General features: G+C 45.6%; 1 protein-coding gene across 10 annotated transcripts in view; it reads left to right on the plus strand.

The window, feature by feature from the left end:
• The first annotated feature begins 2,609 nt into the window (after positions 1–2,609).
• The window catches only part of OPRK1 (opioid receptor kappa 1), a 28,927-nt gene continuing 11,446 nt past the window's right edge, over positions 2,610–20,090 (plus strand). Inside the window, exons 1-5 of one of the 10 annotated variants that reach the window (XM_081497936.1) lie at positions 2,610–2,670; positions 3,286–3,544; positions 3,789–3,990; positions 4,841–5,136; positions 18,476–18,828. In XM_081497936.1, the coding sequence (XP_081354062.1) occupies positions 4,880–5,136; positions 18,476–18,828 (610 nt within the window). In that variant the 5' untranslated portion in view covers positions 2,610–2,670; positions 3,286–3,544; positions 3,789–3,990; positions 4,841–4,879. Of the gene's footprint in view, positions 3,015–3,052; positions 3,174–3,285; positions 3,545–3,788; positions 3,991–4,278; positions 4,598–4,840; positions 5,137–8,537; positions 8,555–18,475; positions 18,835–20,090 lie in introns of those variants that run through there. The other 9 variants (XM_081497939.1, XM_081497937.1, XM_081497941.1 and 6 more) reach the window with 9 other exon arrangements.

Here is a 20,090-nt window from a genome sequence, read left to right on the forward strand (position 1 = left end):
CCCACATTTTAATTTTACTTGTGTGACTCATCTCTGCTTTCATTCAAACTACAGTATCTGTGCAAACGGGGATGGTGAAAAGATCACAGGGTGGGATTTAAAGGAACAATCCTGTTCCTAGTACCTCTTCTTATTAAATGATTGTGGTTATGCAACTTAACCCCTCAGAGCCTACTTTTAATTATAAAATACAGACAGGGTTATTCTGCATGAAGCACAAGGAAGTTATCATGACCAAGTGAGATGTTATTATGGGAGGTACTCTGACAAAATCAAAGGCTTGTACAAATTTTTATATTGTTATTGCTGTTGTTTAGCTGTTAAGTCATGTTCAACTCTTTGTGACCCAGTGGACTGTAGCCCACCAGGATCCTCTGTCCATGGGATTCTCCAGGCAAGAATACTGGAATGGGTTGCCATTTCCTTCTCCAGGGCATCTTCCCCACCCAGAGATGGAACCCTTGTCTCTTGCTTTGGCAGGTGCGTTCTTCACCACTGGGCCACCTGGGAAGCCTGCTGTTGCTGCTGCTAAGTCGCTTCAGTTGTGTCCGACTCTGTGCGACCCCATAGACGGCAGCCCACCAGGCTCCCCCGTCCCTGGGATTCTCCAGGGAAGAATACTGGAGTGGGTTGCCATTTCCTTCTCCAATCCTGGGAAGCCTATGATCTTTTAATATGCTGCATAAATTTTGAAATCAGAAGGAAAAACTATACTTTTCTAATAAAGCTGGGTTCAAACTTTGCTGTTTTAGTGAAAGTATTTATATGTCAGTTCTAATTTTATTTACTTGCATCTTTTTACTTACTCCCTCTGCTGTTCAACTATCTTGTTAAACTGGGGAATGGGGGGAGGTCAGAAATGAAATTAAAGAGGATTCACCTTTGCATCACCCAAAATATTCTTGTAATTATCTCTTTCTAAGGGTAGATTATTCAAACACTGTATTTTTTTTTTGGTAGCTTTTAGAACTAGGCTTTGATAGTCCTTTAAAACATCACTCTTTGGGTGCAGTCTAAAAGTTTTCAATTTTAATGGCACATGGTTTAAAAATGCTAGAAATTGGAGGAGGTCTTATAAGACAAAGGAGTCAGCAGAGATGGTATTATTAGATTCAGGAGCCAGTTATGGCTTCTCCACTCAGGGGATTTTTGTTTCCAGACTCTGAGTGCTAACCGAATCATCATGAAATGATTGGAAAATGAGAAACATTTCTGGCAAGCACTGCCTCCAAATACAAAGCTTGATTTGAGACTGAACTCTTTGGAGTCATGAACTGCTAAGTTTTATGAAGTTCAGTGAGTTCATTGATCTTAAAAGTGCATGATGCTTCATAGGATACAAAGGAATCCACCAACCCATTTTCTCTAGATTTGTTATCCCTTGACTTCCACCACTTTGCTTATAATTTTGCTTGAAGACTTATGTAAGAAAAAAGGAAAGAAAATGCTAATCAAATATAATTACTGTATCAAGTTAACGCTACCTTTCAAATTCATGCTAACCTTCCATCAGCATCTTTTCTGGTTCCAAGCCCACACATCTGCATTTGCTTTTTTACTGTGAAGTATGCCATATTCTTTAAGAAATTAATTAATTAATTTAAAAATGTTTTATTTTGTGTTGGGGTATAGCCAATAAACAATGCTGTGATAGCTTCAGGTGAAGAGCAAAAGGACTCAGCCATACATATACATGTATCCATGGTGGTGCTAGTGGTAAAGAATCCACCTGCCAATGCAGGGGAAGCAAGAGATGTGGGTTCAATCCCTGGGTTGGGAAGATCCCCTGGAGAAGGCGATGGCAACCTACTCCAGTATTCTCGACTGGAAAATCCCATGGACAGGGGAGCCTGGTGGGCTACAGTCCATGGGGTCGCAAAGAGTCAGACATGACTGAGCGCACACACACACACACACACTCTTCCCCAAACTCCCCTCCCATCCAGGCTGCCACATAACATTGAGCAGAGTTCCTTGTGCTGTATGTGAAATATGACATATTCTTAATTCATTCAGTTAATATGTGTTTTGTAGAGGCCAGACAGTGTATGGGGAACATCAGCAATATTATCATTAGGAATATTTATTAAGTCAAAATGTTTTTCACTCTTTGCAAATAGAACAGTGGATTTGGTGAGGCTGAGTGAGTGAGGCAGGGGGTGGCAGGGTTTTGTGTCTGTGAGAGGTCCTGGCCACACTCTGGGGGTCCTGCCTGGCTCCCCTACTCTGGCTATTCAAGGGCAAGACAGAAAGCCAGGAGTCCCTCAGTCCATGGGAAACCAGTTTCCCTTCAAATCCGGAGCCAGTCAGCTCCTCAAGGATGGACAGCACCTTTGTCAGCCGGCCCCCGATGTCCTTACTGCTAAGCTGTGCAGCAGCAGTCATGGTTGTTCCTGATATTCTTGTTCTCCCTTGAAACTCTCACTCCATCACCTGGTGCCTGACGTGGGATTGGCACTGGAGTTTCAACTCCGTGAATTCAATTTGATCAAGAGTTTCAGAGTGAGACATTTCAGGTTTAAGCCCCTGCTCCATGACCACAGGAAAGTCATGTGTATGACACGCAGGTATGGGGTTCACTAAGATGCCTTTGTGTTATAACAATGCATGACACTGATTCTCTAGTGGTCAAGAATCCACCTTCCAGTGCAGGGGACGCAGGAGACACAGGTTCGACCCTTGGATTGGGAAGATGCCCTGGAGCAGGAAATGGCAACCCACTCTAGTATTCTTGCCTGGAGAATTCCACGGACAGAGGAGCCTGGCGGGCTACAGTCCATGGGGTCAGAGTCGGACACGACTGAGTGACTGAACAAGAACAAGATGTGATAAAACATTTTCAAACCTCCGAGGGCACCAGGATTGAACTGGTGCCCTCAGAGGGTTGAACTGTATGCTGTACCAGGATACAGTTGGGCTCACATCACACTTCTCAGAAGAGCTGCACATTTCCAGGATGGGATACAGCTCTGAGGGGCATATCTCTTTTTGGAGGTCATTGTGTCACAGAAGAGGTGGGAGCTCCTTTCTGCTGACTGCTGTTGGGTGGGATGATTGTCTGGGCTGTGAGTGCCCAGGTGTGGGCGCAGATGCGAGCTAGGGCAGCAGCAGAGGGCTCTGTTTGTCTCCAGAGGTCGGTCAGTCTTAGACAGGAGTCCACTCAGGACACTCAGGTATCTTGGTCTCCTGGCACCTGCCTTCCAACATCAGCTGGGGGAGGGGGACTTCCCCAGTCTCCCTCAGGGTCCTCATCACAGTGCCTGAGTCCTGCTTTCTTACCCTCAGGTCACTGTGCTGAGGGCCTCTCTCACCAGCAGAGTCTGCTCCCCGCACTGGCAGAGTCATGCGGAGGAATGAGGATGGGATTTCTCTTTGGGGATCAAGCTCTTGGAGGTGTCAGAGAAAAGCTGCCCCCGTGAGGGAATGTGATGACCTTGGATGTTAACGTGGGAGAAAGGACCCTGTCACAGACCTGCACCCACACTGTGGCCTGGCCTGAGGAGGGGTGTGTCTTCTCTTCCGCGGGTGACAGCAGGACACACAGGTGGTACCACAGGGTGCATCCAGGAGAATGAAACGGACAGAATATTCTCTTTTTGTATTTGTTGTTGTCCAGTCGCTCAGTGGTGTCTGACTCTTTGCCACTCCATGAACTGCAGCACGCCAGATTTCCTTGTCCTTCACTATCCCCCGGAGTTAGCTCAAACTCAGGTCCGTGAGTCAGTGATGCCATCCAACCATCTCATCCTCTGTCATTTTCTTCTCCTCCTGCCCTCAATCTTTCCTAGCATCAGGGTCTTTTCCAGTGAGCCGGCTCTTCGCATCGGGTGGCCAAAATCAACCATTAAAACCGTGTGGTCTGGTCTTATTCCAATTGGATCATTTTGCTACTCTATTTGGAGGGGTCACTCACGTAAAATTACCGTTTTCCTCCTCACCCGAAAGCAGACGTGTTCTGAGAACTAGGCCGGCAGCAGTTCTAGACACAGTGTGAGTAACCCTGATGTCCACTCGCACTGGACAGGCGCACCGTTCTTGACCCTAAGTGTGAATCGCCCAGCGGTTCACAGTCAGGCGCCGGGGAAGCCGGGGGCCAGGGATGGAGGCTGTGCTCCGGGTGAGCCTGGGGGCGGTGGGCTGGGGGCCCTGGGCGGGGGGGGCGCAGCTGGGTAGGCGGGGCGGCAGGGGCGGGGTCGGGAGGGGAGGGATGTCTGGGGCCCGCGCGCACTCGCGGCGTCCAGCCGTGTTCAGCCGCCGCCGGTCGTGGGAGCCGCGCGCGGAGTGGCGGGGACGCGCTTGGGGTGGGGGGACGGCGTCGGCTGCCAGAGCACGGGGTCCGGGTCTGAGAGCCGGCGGCGCGGGGCTGCGGATGCGCGGCGACCCGCGGGCTGAATGGGATTTGGGAACGCTGGGTTCAGCGCGGTCCAGCATCGCTGTTCCGCTGCGCGCATTTCCCGAGCCGGAGGTGAGTGAGCCTTGGGATTTTGAAGCGCGGTCCTTGGCAGCGAGGGCTCTGCGCTCCGGGGGTCTCTTGTCCCTGGGGTCTCCGGGCTGCAGACTGGGGACAGTTCTTCCCGGAATCCTTGCCTAGGAAAGGGTGGGGGGGTTTCAGGCACCGGGGGGAAAGGACAGCGCGCTCTCCGCCCCTCCTGGTACCCGCGGCGCGTCTGCTGGCCGGCGTGGCACCCAGAGAGGTCCATGCCCCTGTGCCGCTCCGGGGTCTTCCGGCCGGGGTGGGCATCAGCGGGTCCCGGGCCCCCGGCACCGCCGAGCTCGCGCGCTAGCTTGGACGCGGCCAAAGTTCGCTTCCAGGGTCCAGTCGGTTCTCTCGCCCCTTCAGGTGCCGCCTGTCCTCGCCCCCCTGCAGCAGCCGCCGGACATGGAGCCCCCAGTCCAGATCTTCCGCGGAGAGCCGGGCCCCACCTGCTCCCCGAGCACCTGCCTGCCCCCCAACGGCAGCGGTTGGTTCCCGGGCTGGGCCGAGTCGGACGGTAACGGCAGCGCGGGCTCGGAGGACGTGCTGCTGGAGCCGGCTCACATCTCTCCGGTCATCCTGGTCATCATCACAGCCGTCTACTCCGTGGTGTTCGTCGTGGGCTTGGTGGGCAACTCGTTGGTCATGTTCGTGATCATCCGGTGAGCGCGGGGTCCCGGCGCTACAGTGGCCGCAGCCGTAGGGAGGGTCGGGCTGGTCTCCAGGACGCGCGGAGGGACGCCAGCCGGGTAGTGGGAACCCCATTCCCTCCGGGATCCGGAGAGGCTCAGAGGGCGGCCTCTTCGAAGTGAGATTTCCTAGGAGACTTTTTGCTGTGAGACTGCAAGGTTCGCACAGGACGAATCTAAGCGACCAGAGGTGACTTGAAGGTTTAAGAGTGACCCTCCTTTGCGCCCCAAATCCCTGCAGAAGGCCCTCGGATGGAAATAATGGGGTGTCCCTGCAAGGGACAAAGTCAATGTCTCCTGAGAAGGAAACTAGTCCAACTGCCTGGCCTTTTGCCTGGTTGCCTGCACCAGTTTGGAGCACTTTGTTTTGCCCTTGGCAAATACTTCTTTAGATAAAATTCATGCCCACTCAATGCCCTGAAGAGAATTCAGGATTTCCTGTGACTCATCAGAATGGGGTTATGGTTAATAAAGCAAATCCAGTACACTATTTAGGTATCCACATGTGAGCTTGTAGTACTGACATGCCATCTTTCTTATTTGTTTAGAATGCCGGTCGCTTTGGTACCTAAACCATCTAGCATTTGTCTCCTAAAGTATGGGTGCTAGAGGTTTCCAAAAATTGTTTTGCTTTTTATCTCCCACCATGGGAACTGGAGCTTTCTTTTTATTGTTCTTTTGTGGGCGCATTGAAGTCAGCTTCCAATAATAAATACCTAAATATCCGCATATATGCTAATTTTCTGGAAAGTGAAGTAATTTCTATTTTGGCCTCTCATAACAAAGGAAACAAGAAAAAAAACAGAAATCCTACCATTGTCTGGATGTCCTTTGAGAAGTTTCCCTTCCTAGGAGACTTCATGCTTTTCAGCTGCACATTTGAGAGTGAATACGAAGATGAGACTTTCCTGTGAATAAAGGAAGGATGCAAGTCATTCTGTTTAGAGGCATAGAAAGGATGAAGAACTAATTTTTTTTTTTATCTTGACTTTAGTTTTGAAACATGCTCTTTATTTATTATGAACTTTGAAGACAGTATCTTCAGTAGCATGAATCTTTAAAAAATACCTGTCTCCTTTCTCTCTCTCTCTCTGACTTGGGAATGTCACCTCTTTTATCCTCATCTGTGCTACAGAACTGAAAACCATCTTTTAAGCCTCCAAATACATATTATAAAGCTCTTTTCACCTACAATTAGTGTCTCTAGCTTGGTGACCTTGCTTTCCACAATTGCTTATTGCCTTCCACTGGACTTCTATCAGTGATGAGTACAGGCTACAGAAGAAGTAATATTTTACAAGCAAATTGTTCTTCCAAATCATTAGTAATTTCAGGGCTGCTCTCCATTAGACAGAAGATTATAGTAACCAAGAGAAAAGAAAAGACAGCTGTACTCTAAACTATAATTAAAATTTCTAGGAGATCTTTGCTACAGAGGCAGTTGTTTTATAATAAAACATTGTTACAGAGAAAGGGGATGCCAGGAGTAAACCCATTCTGTTCCTGCTCCATCATACTTAAGTGCTTGAGTAAAACAGGTACATCTAACTGTCACTTGAAAGAGAACTTGAAGTTTTGAGTTTGAGAGGGCTTTTTAGTTGCTCTATAACTCTTTGTCTAGCCCTGAAGTCTAGGATTAAAAAGAATAAAGAATCCTAAAATATGTGAAAAGAGAACTCCATGGGGAGCATTAGACATGTTAGAAAGAAAGAAGAATCACTGTAGATGGACTAGAATTTTGAAGATAAATACAAAGATAAATATAAGCTAAATATGTCTATCTCAAAGACATGCAAGACTAAAATTTGTGAAAAGGGGATAAATTCAGCTAAAAATACAAAAAGAGTTATAGAGTTCATGTAATAATATTATGCATCTGCCCACTCCATTTGATAGTAAATGAGGAGTGAAGAGTTTTATTATCATCTTGGAAAGCCAAATATCAAAGCAATAGTTGGCCTAAATCTATAGCAAAGAGCATTAAGAAGCATTTAGAATTTGTTTAGACTGATACAGGGCCAGAGAATTGAAAAATAAAACCTCAGAAGAAAACTTGAAGGACTTGGGTTTATTTTGCTAAGGAGAAAAAAGGACTGAAGGTTGGAGCCAGGCATCAGACGCTGCGCGCTCATCAGAACTCAGAGCAGAACCAGAGGTTGGAGTTCAAGTGTGGCTTTTGTGATTGATCTTGGCTGAGCAGTGTCGCTTGAAAAGATGGAGGATCACTTTTGAAAAGGATGTTATTTTAAAATGTTGAACATGCCAAAGGGTCTTGGTTGAGTCATCTAGGAAGTCACCCTAGAGATGGAATTTAGATGCTCAGATGGCGGTGCAGGTGCAGCAGGTCTGGGATGTCCATCTCAGACCTGGGAGGACGTGAGGGTTGTGGAAGAAGCATTGACCATTTGTAGACCTGCCTTACAAATAGCTTTTCTCCCTTGAGCACCTGGAATGTCGTCCAGTATCTTCTGAAGATCATCTAATGTTTCAAGGATTTTCCTCCTTTAATGTGTAGGAACTACTATAGTTGTCCAATATTAGGGTTCTGTAACCTTTCACTGTGAACACTTTAAAATTGAAGCACTGCAGCCTCCCTCTCTCCAGGTATAGGGGTTTGTGGTCCAGGCACAGGGAGGTCTTACCTCAGCCCTTGATTCATGTCCTTGGGTCCCACCAACACCTTGGGGTGCCCATGGTGATCCTCAGGGTCCTAACCCCATGTTGTCTTCACCTCTCCTGTGCAGGTCACCTGCAGTGAATGCTGTGATGCCTACCCAGCCCACGCCTGGAACATTGCCAGGCAGCCCCACCTCTGACACCTTATATTCCTTTTCCCACCCTAACCACAACTTCCAACACATATGGCTGTCTCCTCCCTTGGTGAAAACGATTAACATTTAATGAACACCTAATATATGTCAGGCTGGTAAAGCTGCTTGGTGGTTGGTGGTTTAGTTGCTAAGTGGTGTCTGACTCTTGCGACCCCATGGACTGTAGCCAGACAGGCTCCTCTGTCCATGGGATTCTCCAGGCAAGAATACTGGAGTGGGTTGCCATTTCCTTCTCCAAGGGATCTTCCCGACCCAAGGATCGAACCTGCATCTCTTGTGTCTCCTGCTTTGGCAGGTGGATACTTTACCACTGGAGCCATCTGGAAAGCCCATGGGTATGTTTCCCTATACCCATTTAACAGATTATGTTCCCTTAGCTAACGTCCTTTCTTCCTTCTGTCTGTTTTGGGTAAACTTCTTGGAGGAATAACCCCTGCCCGTCGCTTTGTGTTGTCCATCCAATCCTCAGTCAGGGCACTTGAGTTTCCTCCCTGATGCTCCTCTCTCGGACGTGTAGGTCTCACATCCCAGGTGATGTCTCAGGCTGGCTGTCCCTCAAAGTCCATGGAGGTTCAACATGCTGGACCAATCTCACCTTCTCCTTGACTTCCTTCCACACACACTGGGTTTCTCCTCAGTCTCCGTCACAGGCTCCTCTTCCCTGATGTGTCCTAAATAATCATCTCTTCCTCTCTTCATATTAGTCAGGATTCAACCAGAAAAGCAGAACCAGTAGGGGATGTGTGTGTGGAGGGGTTTACTACAAAGACTTGGCTTAGGTGATTGTGGGGCTGACAAGTCAGGTCTGTAGCCCTGAGGATAGGCGTCAGGAGAGGCAGAGCGGACTTCCAAGGTGGAATCTCTTCTTTCTCAGGGAAACTGTATGCCCTTCAGGTAAGACTCTTCAACTGATTAGACCAGGCCCACCCAGGTACTCTAGGATCATCTCCTTTGTTTAAGATTAACTGATTACAGACTTTAACCACATCTACAAAACACCTTCGGAGTAGCATCTTGGTGAGCGTTTGCATATTTGAAGACTGTAACCTGGCCAAGATGGCTCATCAAACTGACCATCACTCTTGATGGTATCATCCATTCTTGTGGCTATAACTGTCAGGGAAACTCTGAACAGTCCTAAACCTGTGTATCTCTCTTCCATTCATTCATCCCTACTTCAGACTCATCTGCCCTCCCTCCTTCTGGATGGTTCTGTGGGTTTGTCTTGTAGGTTTCCCAGATTTCTAGTGAATCTGCCTTGCTCAGGCTGCCATAACAAGGACCACAGACGGGGTGGCTTAAACAACAAAATTGTGTGCTCTTGCAGTTCTAGAGGCTGGAAGTCTAAGATCAAGGTGCTGGCAGGTGTGGGTCCTCCTGAGGTCTCTCTGCTTACAGGTGACTGCCTTTTCACCATGTCCTCATGTGGTCCTCCTTCTGTGTGGACATTCCTACTCTCTGCATCCTGATCTCTTCTTATAAGGACACTTGTCAAGTTGGATCAGAGCCCACTCTAATGACCCCATTTTACCTTAGCTTTACCTCGTTTCATCTCTTTGTGCTCAGTCGCTTACATCATATGCGACTCTTTTTGACTGTATGAACTGTAGCCTGCCAGGCTCCTCTGTCTGTGGGATTCTCCAGGCAAGGATACTGAAGTGAGTATTTTTGTTTGTTTGTTTAATTTGAAGAAAAGCTTTACTCTTATAAAGGTATGTTTCTTTTTAAATTAAATGTAAGGACAGTGTTAGTCACTCAGTCGTGTCTGACTCTTTGTGACCCCATGGACTCTTTGCCACTCCATGGCCTGCTAGGCTCCTCTGTCCATGGAATTCTCCAGGCAAGAATACTGGAGTGGATTGCCATTCCCTTCTCCAGAAAATGTAAGGATAAGCAAGGAAAAATTATTAGAAAAAATTACAGGAATCAGAAAATTATTTGGTCCTTAATCTTATAAGTTTTGCCTTTTCTTATTAGTTTTCATTAATTCTTTGCTACCACAATAAAGACATAATAAAGGGATCAGTCTTCTGCTGACCTTGTCTTCCTCGTAGAAGACTTTGGCTTCCCTGTAATTCAGCCTGGACAGTGTTGGAATTTCCCCAAAGGGGTAACTTTGTAAGGGGTATATTCCAGATTCTCTCAAATGTTAAGGGAGCCAACTTAGATCATGTCACCTGATGACATGCAGGGAGATGTGAGAAGAAAAGCAGAGGTGTGTAGGCATCATTAACTACTCACTGCTTCCTGTTCAACTGCAGGCTTACCTTACTTGGGCTTTGATTAGAAAAAATAAGTATGTTGTAATTTATCCTGATCCTCTCTTGGAATCAGTGCTCAACATTTCCTTTAAAGCAAGCATAGAAAAAATAATTTCATAAATTATTTTCAGAAGAGCCTATCTTGAATGTCCCAATGTAATTTTACTGTTTGACAAGCTCTTAAAAGAGAAAATTGGCTTCACTGCCACTGTTTATATGGATTAGCTCAATGGGATTATTTCCTTCCGTGTGGGACATGTGGTCATGGAAGCCCGAATCTTCATGGAGCTGTTTCAGAGATCAGAGACTGCACAGCTGCTTGAAAAGGAAGAAAGGAGGAAAGGAGTAAGGAGGGGAGGGAGGGAGAAAGAAAGAGAAAGAAAAAAACAGGAAAAAATAAAAAGAAAGAGAAAAACAAGCAACGTGGTTATCAGGTACAGAGCTCCTAAGATTTGACAGACTCAGGCAAAGTTGTAGTCTTAAAAATCACTTTTTGGATGGTGTTGCCGATAGTTTTCTTGGCGCCTGTCTTAGAGTTATTTTTAGGAGGGACTGACTTCTCGCTGGGAAATGGCAGCTTCTATCCATTTTCTGCCCAGCTATGTCTTTGGGCAGCAGGCAGCATCTTCATGAGAGCCGGGCAGATGGCATCTCCTTCTTCCTAGATTAACCTGTGGAGACCCTCAATTGCTGCTGCCCTGCTTCGTGGGAGATGTGCCTCTGTGCTCAGCTAAAAACCTAAAATCGTATGTCTGTAGGATGGTTTCCTTTCTAAGATTTGGCTTCCGTGTTTCAGAGGTAGAAGGTTATACAGGCTTTATAAAATACTGGGTTAACAAAAGATGGTTTCAGAATAACACTCATGTATTCCTCAACAGAAAATCAGCCAATGTATTTTGTTTGTTTCTCTCTTTGGCAGGGATGCTGGCTTATATCTTAGATAAAGAAGACTTACGTGAGAAGAATGGATTTTAGGAGTGGGGATAATGTTGTAAAATGCTTATGCCTTTTTATTTAAATCACTCCACTGACCAAGCAAGTCATCATTTAAACGAAAAATGAGAAAAACATAAAACATGTGGATGAATTGAAATATCCCAAAGGAATTGGTCTGAAGTTGAGCAGGGAAGCCTTCAGACTAAGCATGGCTAGAGTTACGTGCCTTTAGAGATAAGTTGTAACAATCAGAGTGATTTTCCGAGATTCTGTTGAGTATTAACTCTTCTAACTTCACAACACAACTCCAAACTCTGCTTTGTTGTGCTGCTTTCCACCTAAGGCAGGAGGCTCGTCCTTTCCACAGAAGACAGAGCAGGAGAGGGACCTTGTCGCCTCTGGGTGGCACCCTGTGGTTCACCTTAGCTAAGTCAGTTTTTGATATAAAAACAGGAAACTAATTCCAGAATTCTACATACATCTAGGTATCCAAATAGTCGTACACTAGGAAACACTGCATTAGTCATTTGAGATTCGTTTTAATAGTTTGCTACCTGCTGGAGTTGTTTAGTCACTAAGTCGTGTCCGACTCTTTGAGACCCCATGGACTGGAGTCCACCAGGCTCCTCTGTCCGTGGGCTTTCACAGGTGAGAATACTGGAGTGGGTTGCCGTGTCCTTCGTGATAAACACTCCCCCTGTGTGAACTGCTGGATGCGCTGGACCATTCCTCTTGGGGGGTCAGGGCTGTGACTACAGGGAGGGGAGCAGTTCCTGGGGCCCTGGCTAAAGCAGTGAAAGCACTGCTTCAGCACTGCCTCCTCCCCTACCTCCTAGCACCCTCAAGGACAGCCCACCAGGACCTGAGGAGGTGTCTGTCTGCCTTCTGGCTGTACCGTACTGCCAGCCGGGTACCTGCAGTCCCGGGAGTTGGGGCTGAGGGACATGCCCCTTCCTCCTTTGTTCTCTTCAGAGCTTTTGATCAGCTTTGTGGTACAGTATCAGAGGCCTGATACCTACATGAATACGACACCTTTAGAATATTATCAGTTGAGGCTATTTCAAAGTCAGATCATTGGAGAAACAGCAGCTCAATTCCGCCCCCCCCCCTTTTTTTTTAAATCACAAGCTACTGCCCTTTAGTAAAGAACCATAATTTCAGTAGTAAACAATCTAAAAGGATGTTTAGCCAATTCGTTGAGATGAACTGGAAATATCTGGAGAATTTAACAGAATTTGAAGCAAACTTATTATTATTGTTTTAAAAAGTTCCCCTGAGAATTTGCATCGATACAGCTGTCACGTCTGGCTATTTTATTTTACTTTTTCAAATTTTGTTTATTTATTTAGCTAGGTCACATGGCATGTGGAATCTTGGTTCCCTGACCAGGAATCGAACCCACACCCCCTCCATTGGAAGCACAGAGTCTTAACCACTGGACCACCAGGGAAGTCCCCAATGTCTGGTTATTTTAAACATAAAACCTAGAATGCTATGTATCTGGAAAACATGCCCAGGGGGATGAATACGTCATACAGAGAAAAGATGCTGAAGCCTACTCTCACTGTGCTGTTCCCCCACCACTGGTTAAAGAGGGGTGCCTCCTCCCCGGGCCTGCAGAGCCCCCCCTTCCTGAGTTTGGTGTTCAGGCCTAGCGTCTCCTGGTCCAGCCCCGGCTTGTGGCGTAGCGGCCAGCTGCCCGTGGGGCAGGTCACACTTATGTTTCCACCAGATCAGCGTTCGTTCGGGTGCTTTCTGTTGGCCATTAGGTATTTGCTGTATTAAAGGAGGCTCCTCAGAAAAATGGCCAGTAGGGTGTCTGCTTCTTTGTGATGTTGAAGCTGTGATTCTGTGTCTACTCAGGAGGCTCAGATTTTACTTTTCCCATGGTCTCTTGAATTTGAGGAGATGACTCACTTCTTCTTCGCTGAGTTCCCTCTCCTGAAAACCACGGGCATTGCTCGTAGAAAGGCTGAAACACCGTAACCTGCGTGATGGCCTTTGTCTACCAAGGGGTCAGATGCTGTGTTTTATGTTGATATTCCCTTCTGGCTCAGGCCCTGCCTCTTCATGTCAGGTGCTTCCTGCCCTCACAAGGTACAGTTAACCACACTTACCAGAATGTCTTTCAATCTTTAGCTGCTGGAAGGAGTGCAATTCAGAGTATCCTGTCATTTCTCTGGTACAATTTCTGACTCCTTAAGAAACTGGAATATGGCCCTGAATTCCTTTACTTATTAGAGATTAGATTCTCCTCCTGCCCTCAATCTTTCCCAGCATCAGCGTCTTTTCCAATGAGTCAGTTCTTCCCATCAGGTAGTCTATTCTTCTAGTTCATGCTACAATCTTGACTCAATTAGTTTAGAAGATCCTGGAGGCAGGATCTGTGTAAACTTGTTTTTCAGTCGCCTCAGTGTCCAGGATGCTGCCGTGTATGGAGTAGGCACTGTGACTTGGTGTTGAAATGATAAGAAGATGCAGCTGGGGTGGGAGCATGAGCCGGCTGAAGAGGTAGAGAGGATGTCAGCCTGGCAGACGAGGGCAGGGAAGAGCCACAAGAAACCGAAATTCACAAAACCAAGAACGTGTCTGTGTTTAAAGTTACATGGTGATTAGCCATCAAGATTATGGGTTTATTACGCTGCACCAAAGCTAAAAAGCAGCTCCTGATTTAAAAGCCTCATTTAAATTTAAGGAAAAACACTGGGGCAGCGCACCTCAATAGTAAGGGATAGTAATGCTCCAAGAATGAGATCTCTACTTGGATTGTCCGCACCGGGCAGGTGCAGGGCAGGGCAGGAAGCTGTGAATCTGCAGTGTCACAGGGTCAGTCCCTCCTGCGATGAGCCATGCTCTCCTAGAATCTCTGCCTGATGATATTGGTTCTGAGTTAATTTCTCCTGCGAGAGCCGTGCTCTCCTAGAATCTCTCTCTACCTGGTGACATTGGTTCCTGAGAGCTCCACGGATTCCCTTGTTCCCCTCGATGTCACACCAGCATGTATGGCTGCCAGTTTAGAAGCCACTCAACAATTCTCTATGACCAGGACCATGCTAGGAAGTTCTTGAGTTCATGTGTGATGGGGAGATTCTAAGCTCCGGGGGACACCATCCGTGACCTTGCCCTGCGCTGACTTCCTCATGGCTGGCACCCTGGGCTCCCTCCTGATCCTCTTCCTGGCCTGCTTCCCACATCCCACCGTTGTTTCCAGGTTTGTGACACTGGCAAGTTTAGCGGGTACAGCCTACACGCTTTGCTCTCTTAATGCCACACGTTCCTGCAGCATGTACGCCAAAAAGTGCAGCCGCCCTCTGCCAGCCCACCCCCAGCTGCTCCACACAAGCCAAGAATTCCCACTCACACAGTGCCATTTTACTTGAAAGACTTGTGAGTCTTTGTCAGGCAGCATGGATGAAATGGAAAGTGATTTCCTATCTGATCGTGGTGAGAAAGCTTACTTGTTTATTTCCACCAGCAGACAGATAATAATTGAAATAACACATGCTGTTCTGTTCTGGTTCAACGCAAACAATACCCATACCCAAGGGATCAACAAGGTTGTATTTGAGGTTGGGGGTAGTTCTTAAAATCCTGTGTTCACTGGATCCAGTCCAGTGGAGCACATAAAAGACTTAATATATATTCCTTGTACTCATAGTCTATTTGTTGTTAATACTTGTACCTGTTGAGTTCTCCTTTTTAAAGTTGTAGACTTGTAAGCACATGTCTTGCAGAACCCTGGAGTGGAGGCTGAGCCCTGCTGCCCCCTCCTTGCCCTCCCACAGGGCGCCTCCCTCTCTGACACTAGAAAAATCAATTTACTCTCCTGAGTCTACTTTCTTCAGCCATATTAGGGAAAAGACGTACATTCCCTGGGCAACTCAAAGAGCAGTTGTTGTGAGAATCAAATAGGATACATGGAAGTCAAAATACTGGGTGGGCTTTGTAAGTTATGAAGTGCTGCAGAGATGCAAGAATATGGGCATGAGCTCAAATCCCTGGGTCTGAGTTCCTGCAGTGCCTCTTCTAACCATACGACTTTTGAGACATTTACAACCTCCTGCGGTTCTCAGGGCCTCATTTCTAGAGTGGGGATGCTGGTACCCACCACGCAGAGTCACTGTGAGGACTGAGTGGGATACAGCATATACAGCGCACAGCAGTGTGTGACGTAGGGAGTGTTCGGAGATAAATGGTTATTACGATTACTGTCATGAGCACGATCCACCCCATGCTCAGACATCGGATGTCGGCAGATGCAGGGGTCTCCACGGCAGGGGGCTGCCAGCATCTCCCTCCGTCCCTGGCAGATGCCCCTGGCCCTCGGGCTGTAACAGAGAGCCCCCACAGGAGGTGTCTGGGCAGAGCTTGTTTCTTAGGGAGCACCAACTTCTGCTGCAATTAGTTTAATTGCGATCAGTGTCGTTTATAGATGTCTTCGTTGCAGGTAGTCATCTGTCTCATTCTGAGATCTGATGACAGGGTTTGAACTCTTTGAAAGTTCAAGCCTTAAGCAGTTTCACACATCTAATAAAAATATTTTTGAAAAGCTCAGGGCAAGTTATCATCCAGCATTTTTTGATTACCTAAAAGACGCATGGGAGGCCTGGCGTGCTGCGGTTCATGGGGTCGCAAAGAGTTGGACACGACTGAGCGACTGAACTGAACTGAAAAGATGCATATGCTGTTTTATTGTAACTCATGTGTCATTCCATTATGGTGTGCTAGGATGTAAGGTCGCAGGCTTCATTTTTACTTTTATCTTTCCTATTCAAGCTGAAATGGGTAAATATGACCAGAGGTGTTAACTGAAAACTGTGTTCCCTTCTGCTTCCTCTAGTAACTGGTAGCTTCCACCCATATTAGAGCAGGGAGAGGAGCTGGAAGCATGAGATAAATTTCAGACAAAATCCAGATGAGGTGTCTTCCCTTGGTTATCTCGGGACCTCTCTGAGATAAGTGTTATGTTTCCCATTCCATGGTGGGGAAACTGAAGCTCAGGGTTTTTAGGGACCTCTGCAAAGCCTGTAAGTTGGAGGGAAAACTAAGGACTAGAACCCAGGTCCACCTAAATGTATAACGCAGAGAATATCAGTCTAACTTTGTAAAGATAGAGGAGAATATCACGTTACAAAACATGAGAGCAGAAGTCAGAGGTGTTGCTGTCAAGTCTTTGCTAGTATTAGGGATTGAAAGAGTAAGAGGCTGGCTTGTAAGGTGCATTTTTCAAACATAAAACCATATTTTTAAGAAGACAGTATTTGAACAGATAATATTCCCTAGTAGCTCAGATGGTAAAGAATCTGCCTGCCATGCAGGAGATCTGGGTTCAATCCCTGGGTTGGGAAGATCCCCTGGAGAAGGGAATGGCATCCTACTCCAGTATTCTGCCTGGAGGATCCCATGGACAGAGGAGTCTGGTGGGCTATAGTCCATGGGGTTGCAAAGAGTCAGACACAACTGAGTGACAAACACACCCTCCTACACTATTCATAGGACTGTAAATGGGTGTAGCCACTGTGAATAATGGTATAGAGTTTCCTTAAAAATTAGAGCTACCATATGATCCTACAATCTCACTCCTGGGCAGATATCTGGAGAAAACTCTAATTTGAAGAGATACATGTACCTCAGTGTTCATAGTAGCACTGTTTATAATAGCCAAGACATAGAAGCAACCTAAATGTCCACCGACAGATGAATGGATAAAGAAGATGTGGTTTATATATACAATGGAATATTACTCAGGCATTAAAAAAAAGACAGCACAGACACAATGATAAACAGATACCATTGATAATACTTTATAGTCCAAGCAGAAGTCATTTTCCGTAATCAGCTCCTTACAAATAACCTTCGATTAAACTTAGGGCCCTAATATGGAAAAAAGTCTGGCTCCTTGAAGATACATGGGACGTAGTTGAATTAATTGTAATTAGGTCCACAACCCTGAGGTGTGTAGAAAATCATTTCTCTATGGATTTCTCACCATATCTTAGCATCTGGCCTCAGAAAACCTGCTGAGGTAGTCTGGAACATTTCCTGCCCTGTAGATCCCAGAGGAAGCATTCTCTAAGTAAAACAATCTTATTAATTCAGTTTTAGTAGAAGAGGCAATTGTTCTAAACTTCATGTGAAAATGGAAAAAAGTAATTTGGGCTTAAAGGCAATCTTTCTGACTTATTTTGAAATTTTCTGTTCCCTCAGTTGGAAGTTGAAACAAATGGTGTGCTTTATAAACCTCTCAAGATGAAAGTGAAAGGAACAGATTTATTTCTCACATACCATACCAGATTATGTTTCATACTATACTGTGTGTAAGAGAACTCAGCCTGTTTGTTTTTTTTTTTTTACATAACACATTTAAAATTAAAAAGTGTAGGTCACTGGTTAAAAAAACCTATACTTAGTTGTGTTGTAGTCATTGAAATGGAATTATTTAAAAAATAAAAAACCATTTAGATTTTCAAAAGACGTAATTACAATGACTGATTTTTCAAAGTAACCTTGAGGAAAAGTTGGGTATGTTTTATCTTTGTTTTACACAGTGAAAAAAAAAGCATTAAAAAATAATGAAAGCCAAGCAATCTTGTGTAGGATTAAAATGTTAGTCACAAAATAAAGACCTATATGACACACAAGTTTGTTGACAAGATCTATATGTATATTCATCCATTTGTCTATCTATTCTCCTTTCTTTTGTTGTCGTTGTTTTTAGTTGCTAAGTCATTTCCGACTCTTTGTGACCCCGAGGACTGTAGCCTGCCAGGCTCTTGTGTCCATGGGATTTCACAGGCAAGAATACTGGAGTGGGTTGCCATTTCCTCCCCCAGGGGTTCTTCCTAACCCAGGGACTGAACTCGCATCTCCTGCATTGGCAGGCAGATTCTTAACCGCTGAGCCACCAGGGAAGCCTACTTGTTTCTTTTGCTGTTGTTCAGTCCCTAAGTCATGTCTGATTCTTTGTGACCCCATTGACTGCAGTATACCAAGCTTCCCTGTCCTTCACTACCTCCTGGAGTTTGCTCAAACACATGTCAATTGAGTCAATGATTATCCAAGTCATTTCTTTACCCTTTTATAATTAAACAGATTTTAGAACAAAGCACTAGAATAAAAGCTAAATAAAGTTGGAAATACTTGCCCATTTTTCTACTACCCCTAATGTCTGGATGATAAATACATAAAGAATAAGTGGATGAAACATTCAGTATCCAGAGAAACATTTACCTCATGAGTATGGCATGAAGACGGAAAGAAATGATCTTATTTCTTGTCTCTTAGATACACAAAGATGAAGACAGCAACCAACATCTATATCTTCAACCTGGCTTTGGCAGATGCTCTGGTGACCACGACTATGCCCTTCCAGAGCACGGTCTATCTGATGAACTCCTGGCCCTTTGGGGATGTGCTGTGCAAGGTGGTCATCTCCATCGACTACTACAACATGTTCACCAGCATCTTCACCTTGACCATGATGAGTGTGGACCGTTACATCGCCGTGTGCCACCCCGTCAAGGCTCTCGACTTCCGCACACCCCTGAAGGCGAAGATCATCAACATCTGTATTTGGATCCTATCTTCATCTGTTGGCATCTCTGCCATAGTCCTTGGAGGAACCAAAGTTAGGGAAGGTAAGGGTAGCTGTTTCCATTAAAAAAAACAAAACTGTGATTTATTTTGTCATTGTTCATAAAATAAAAAAATCACTGGAGTATAGCTGATTCACTGAAAAATTATTGAAGTGTGGTGTAGTTTCTGGTGTACAGAAAAGTGATTCAGCTACATTATTTCATTTTTAGAATGTAGCTTCTAGTTATACAAACTCTTAATCTGGGAGTGAGTAGGACTCAAATATATAAGAAAAGCCAACAGAAATATAATGCCTAAATTCACGGAAAATGAGAAACAATTTGTGTTCCTTCCTTCCTATCCCCTACTTAGAATGTGCTTATGGAACCTGGAGGGGTGAGGACAAAGTAAGAACTACAGGCACGTGGAGTTTTAAAATACAATTTTGTCGCATCCTGGCAATTCTAAGATATACTTCACTCCTCTTTTTCCTCCCTAAAAAGGGTCCTAAGTCATTAAAGTTTTAGGCTGCCTCTTCACTCTTTTTCCTAAGGGGTTAATTTCCATGGCAACTTTATTTGGTGGTGGTTGTTGTTCAATCACTAAGTCGTGTTTGGCTCTTTTGCGACCCCATGGACTGCAGTGCATCAGGCTCCTCTCTCCATGGTATTCTTCAGGCAAAAATACTGGAGTGGGTTGCTATTTCTTTCTGCAGGGGATCTTCCCGACCCAGGGATCAAGCTCGTGTCTCCTGCATTGGCAGGCGGGTTCTTTACCATTGATCCCACAGGGAAGCCTTCTTCTGGAGGTAGGTCATTCAAAATCAGGTTTACAATGGATGGTAGTACAGATGAGCAAAGTCATCAAACTTTGGACTCATTGCTTTTCACCCCATGCAAACAGGACTTGATGTTTTCTTTGTATTTCCAGGACAGTGCTTCTGACTCTGGGATGCATGTTAGAATCATCTGGAAGTTTACCTTTAGAAAAACCCTGCTGCTTGGGTCCCTCTCTGGAGGGTTCAGTTTAATTGATCTGAGGCACAGTCTGGGTGTCAAGAGTTTTAAGATTTCCCCATATGACTCTGACCTACAGCCAAGGCGAGAACTTCTGCTTTAGGAATTTAGCTTTACTAGTGAAAGATAAAGTGATGAAAATATCTTTGTCTTAATATAAATTCACTGGGATGAGGGGAGCTATTTATTGCTTTAGCAGGTGTCTAAATGCTCCAGGTTATGAAAGAGGTTCATGATACCTGTGAGTACAGATAAGTAGAGACTTTCCAGGTCATAGTGAAAAGGCAAAGGCAGGTGCTAAAACCATA

This window comes from Giraffa tippelskirchi, chromosome 6 (assembly GCF_054371585.1).
Source record: "Giraffa tippelskirchi isolate mGirTip1 chromosome 6, T2T-mGirTip1v1.2.pri, whole genome shotgun sequence".
NCBI classification, from domain to species: domain Eukaryota; kingdom Metazoa; phylum Chordata; class Mammalia; order Artiodactyla; family Giraffidae; genus Giraffa; species Giraffa tippelskirchi.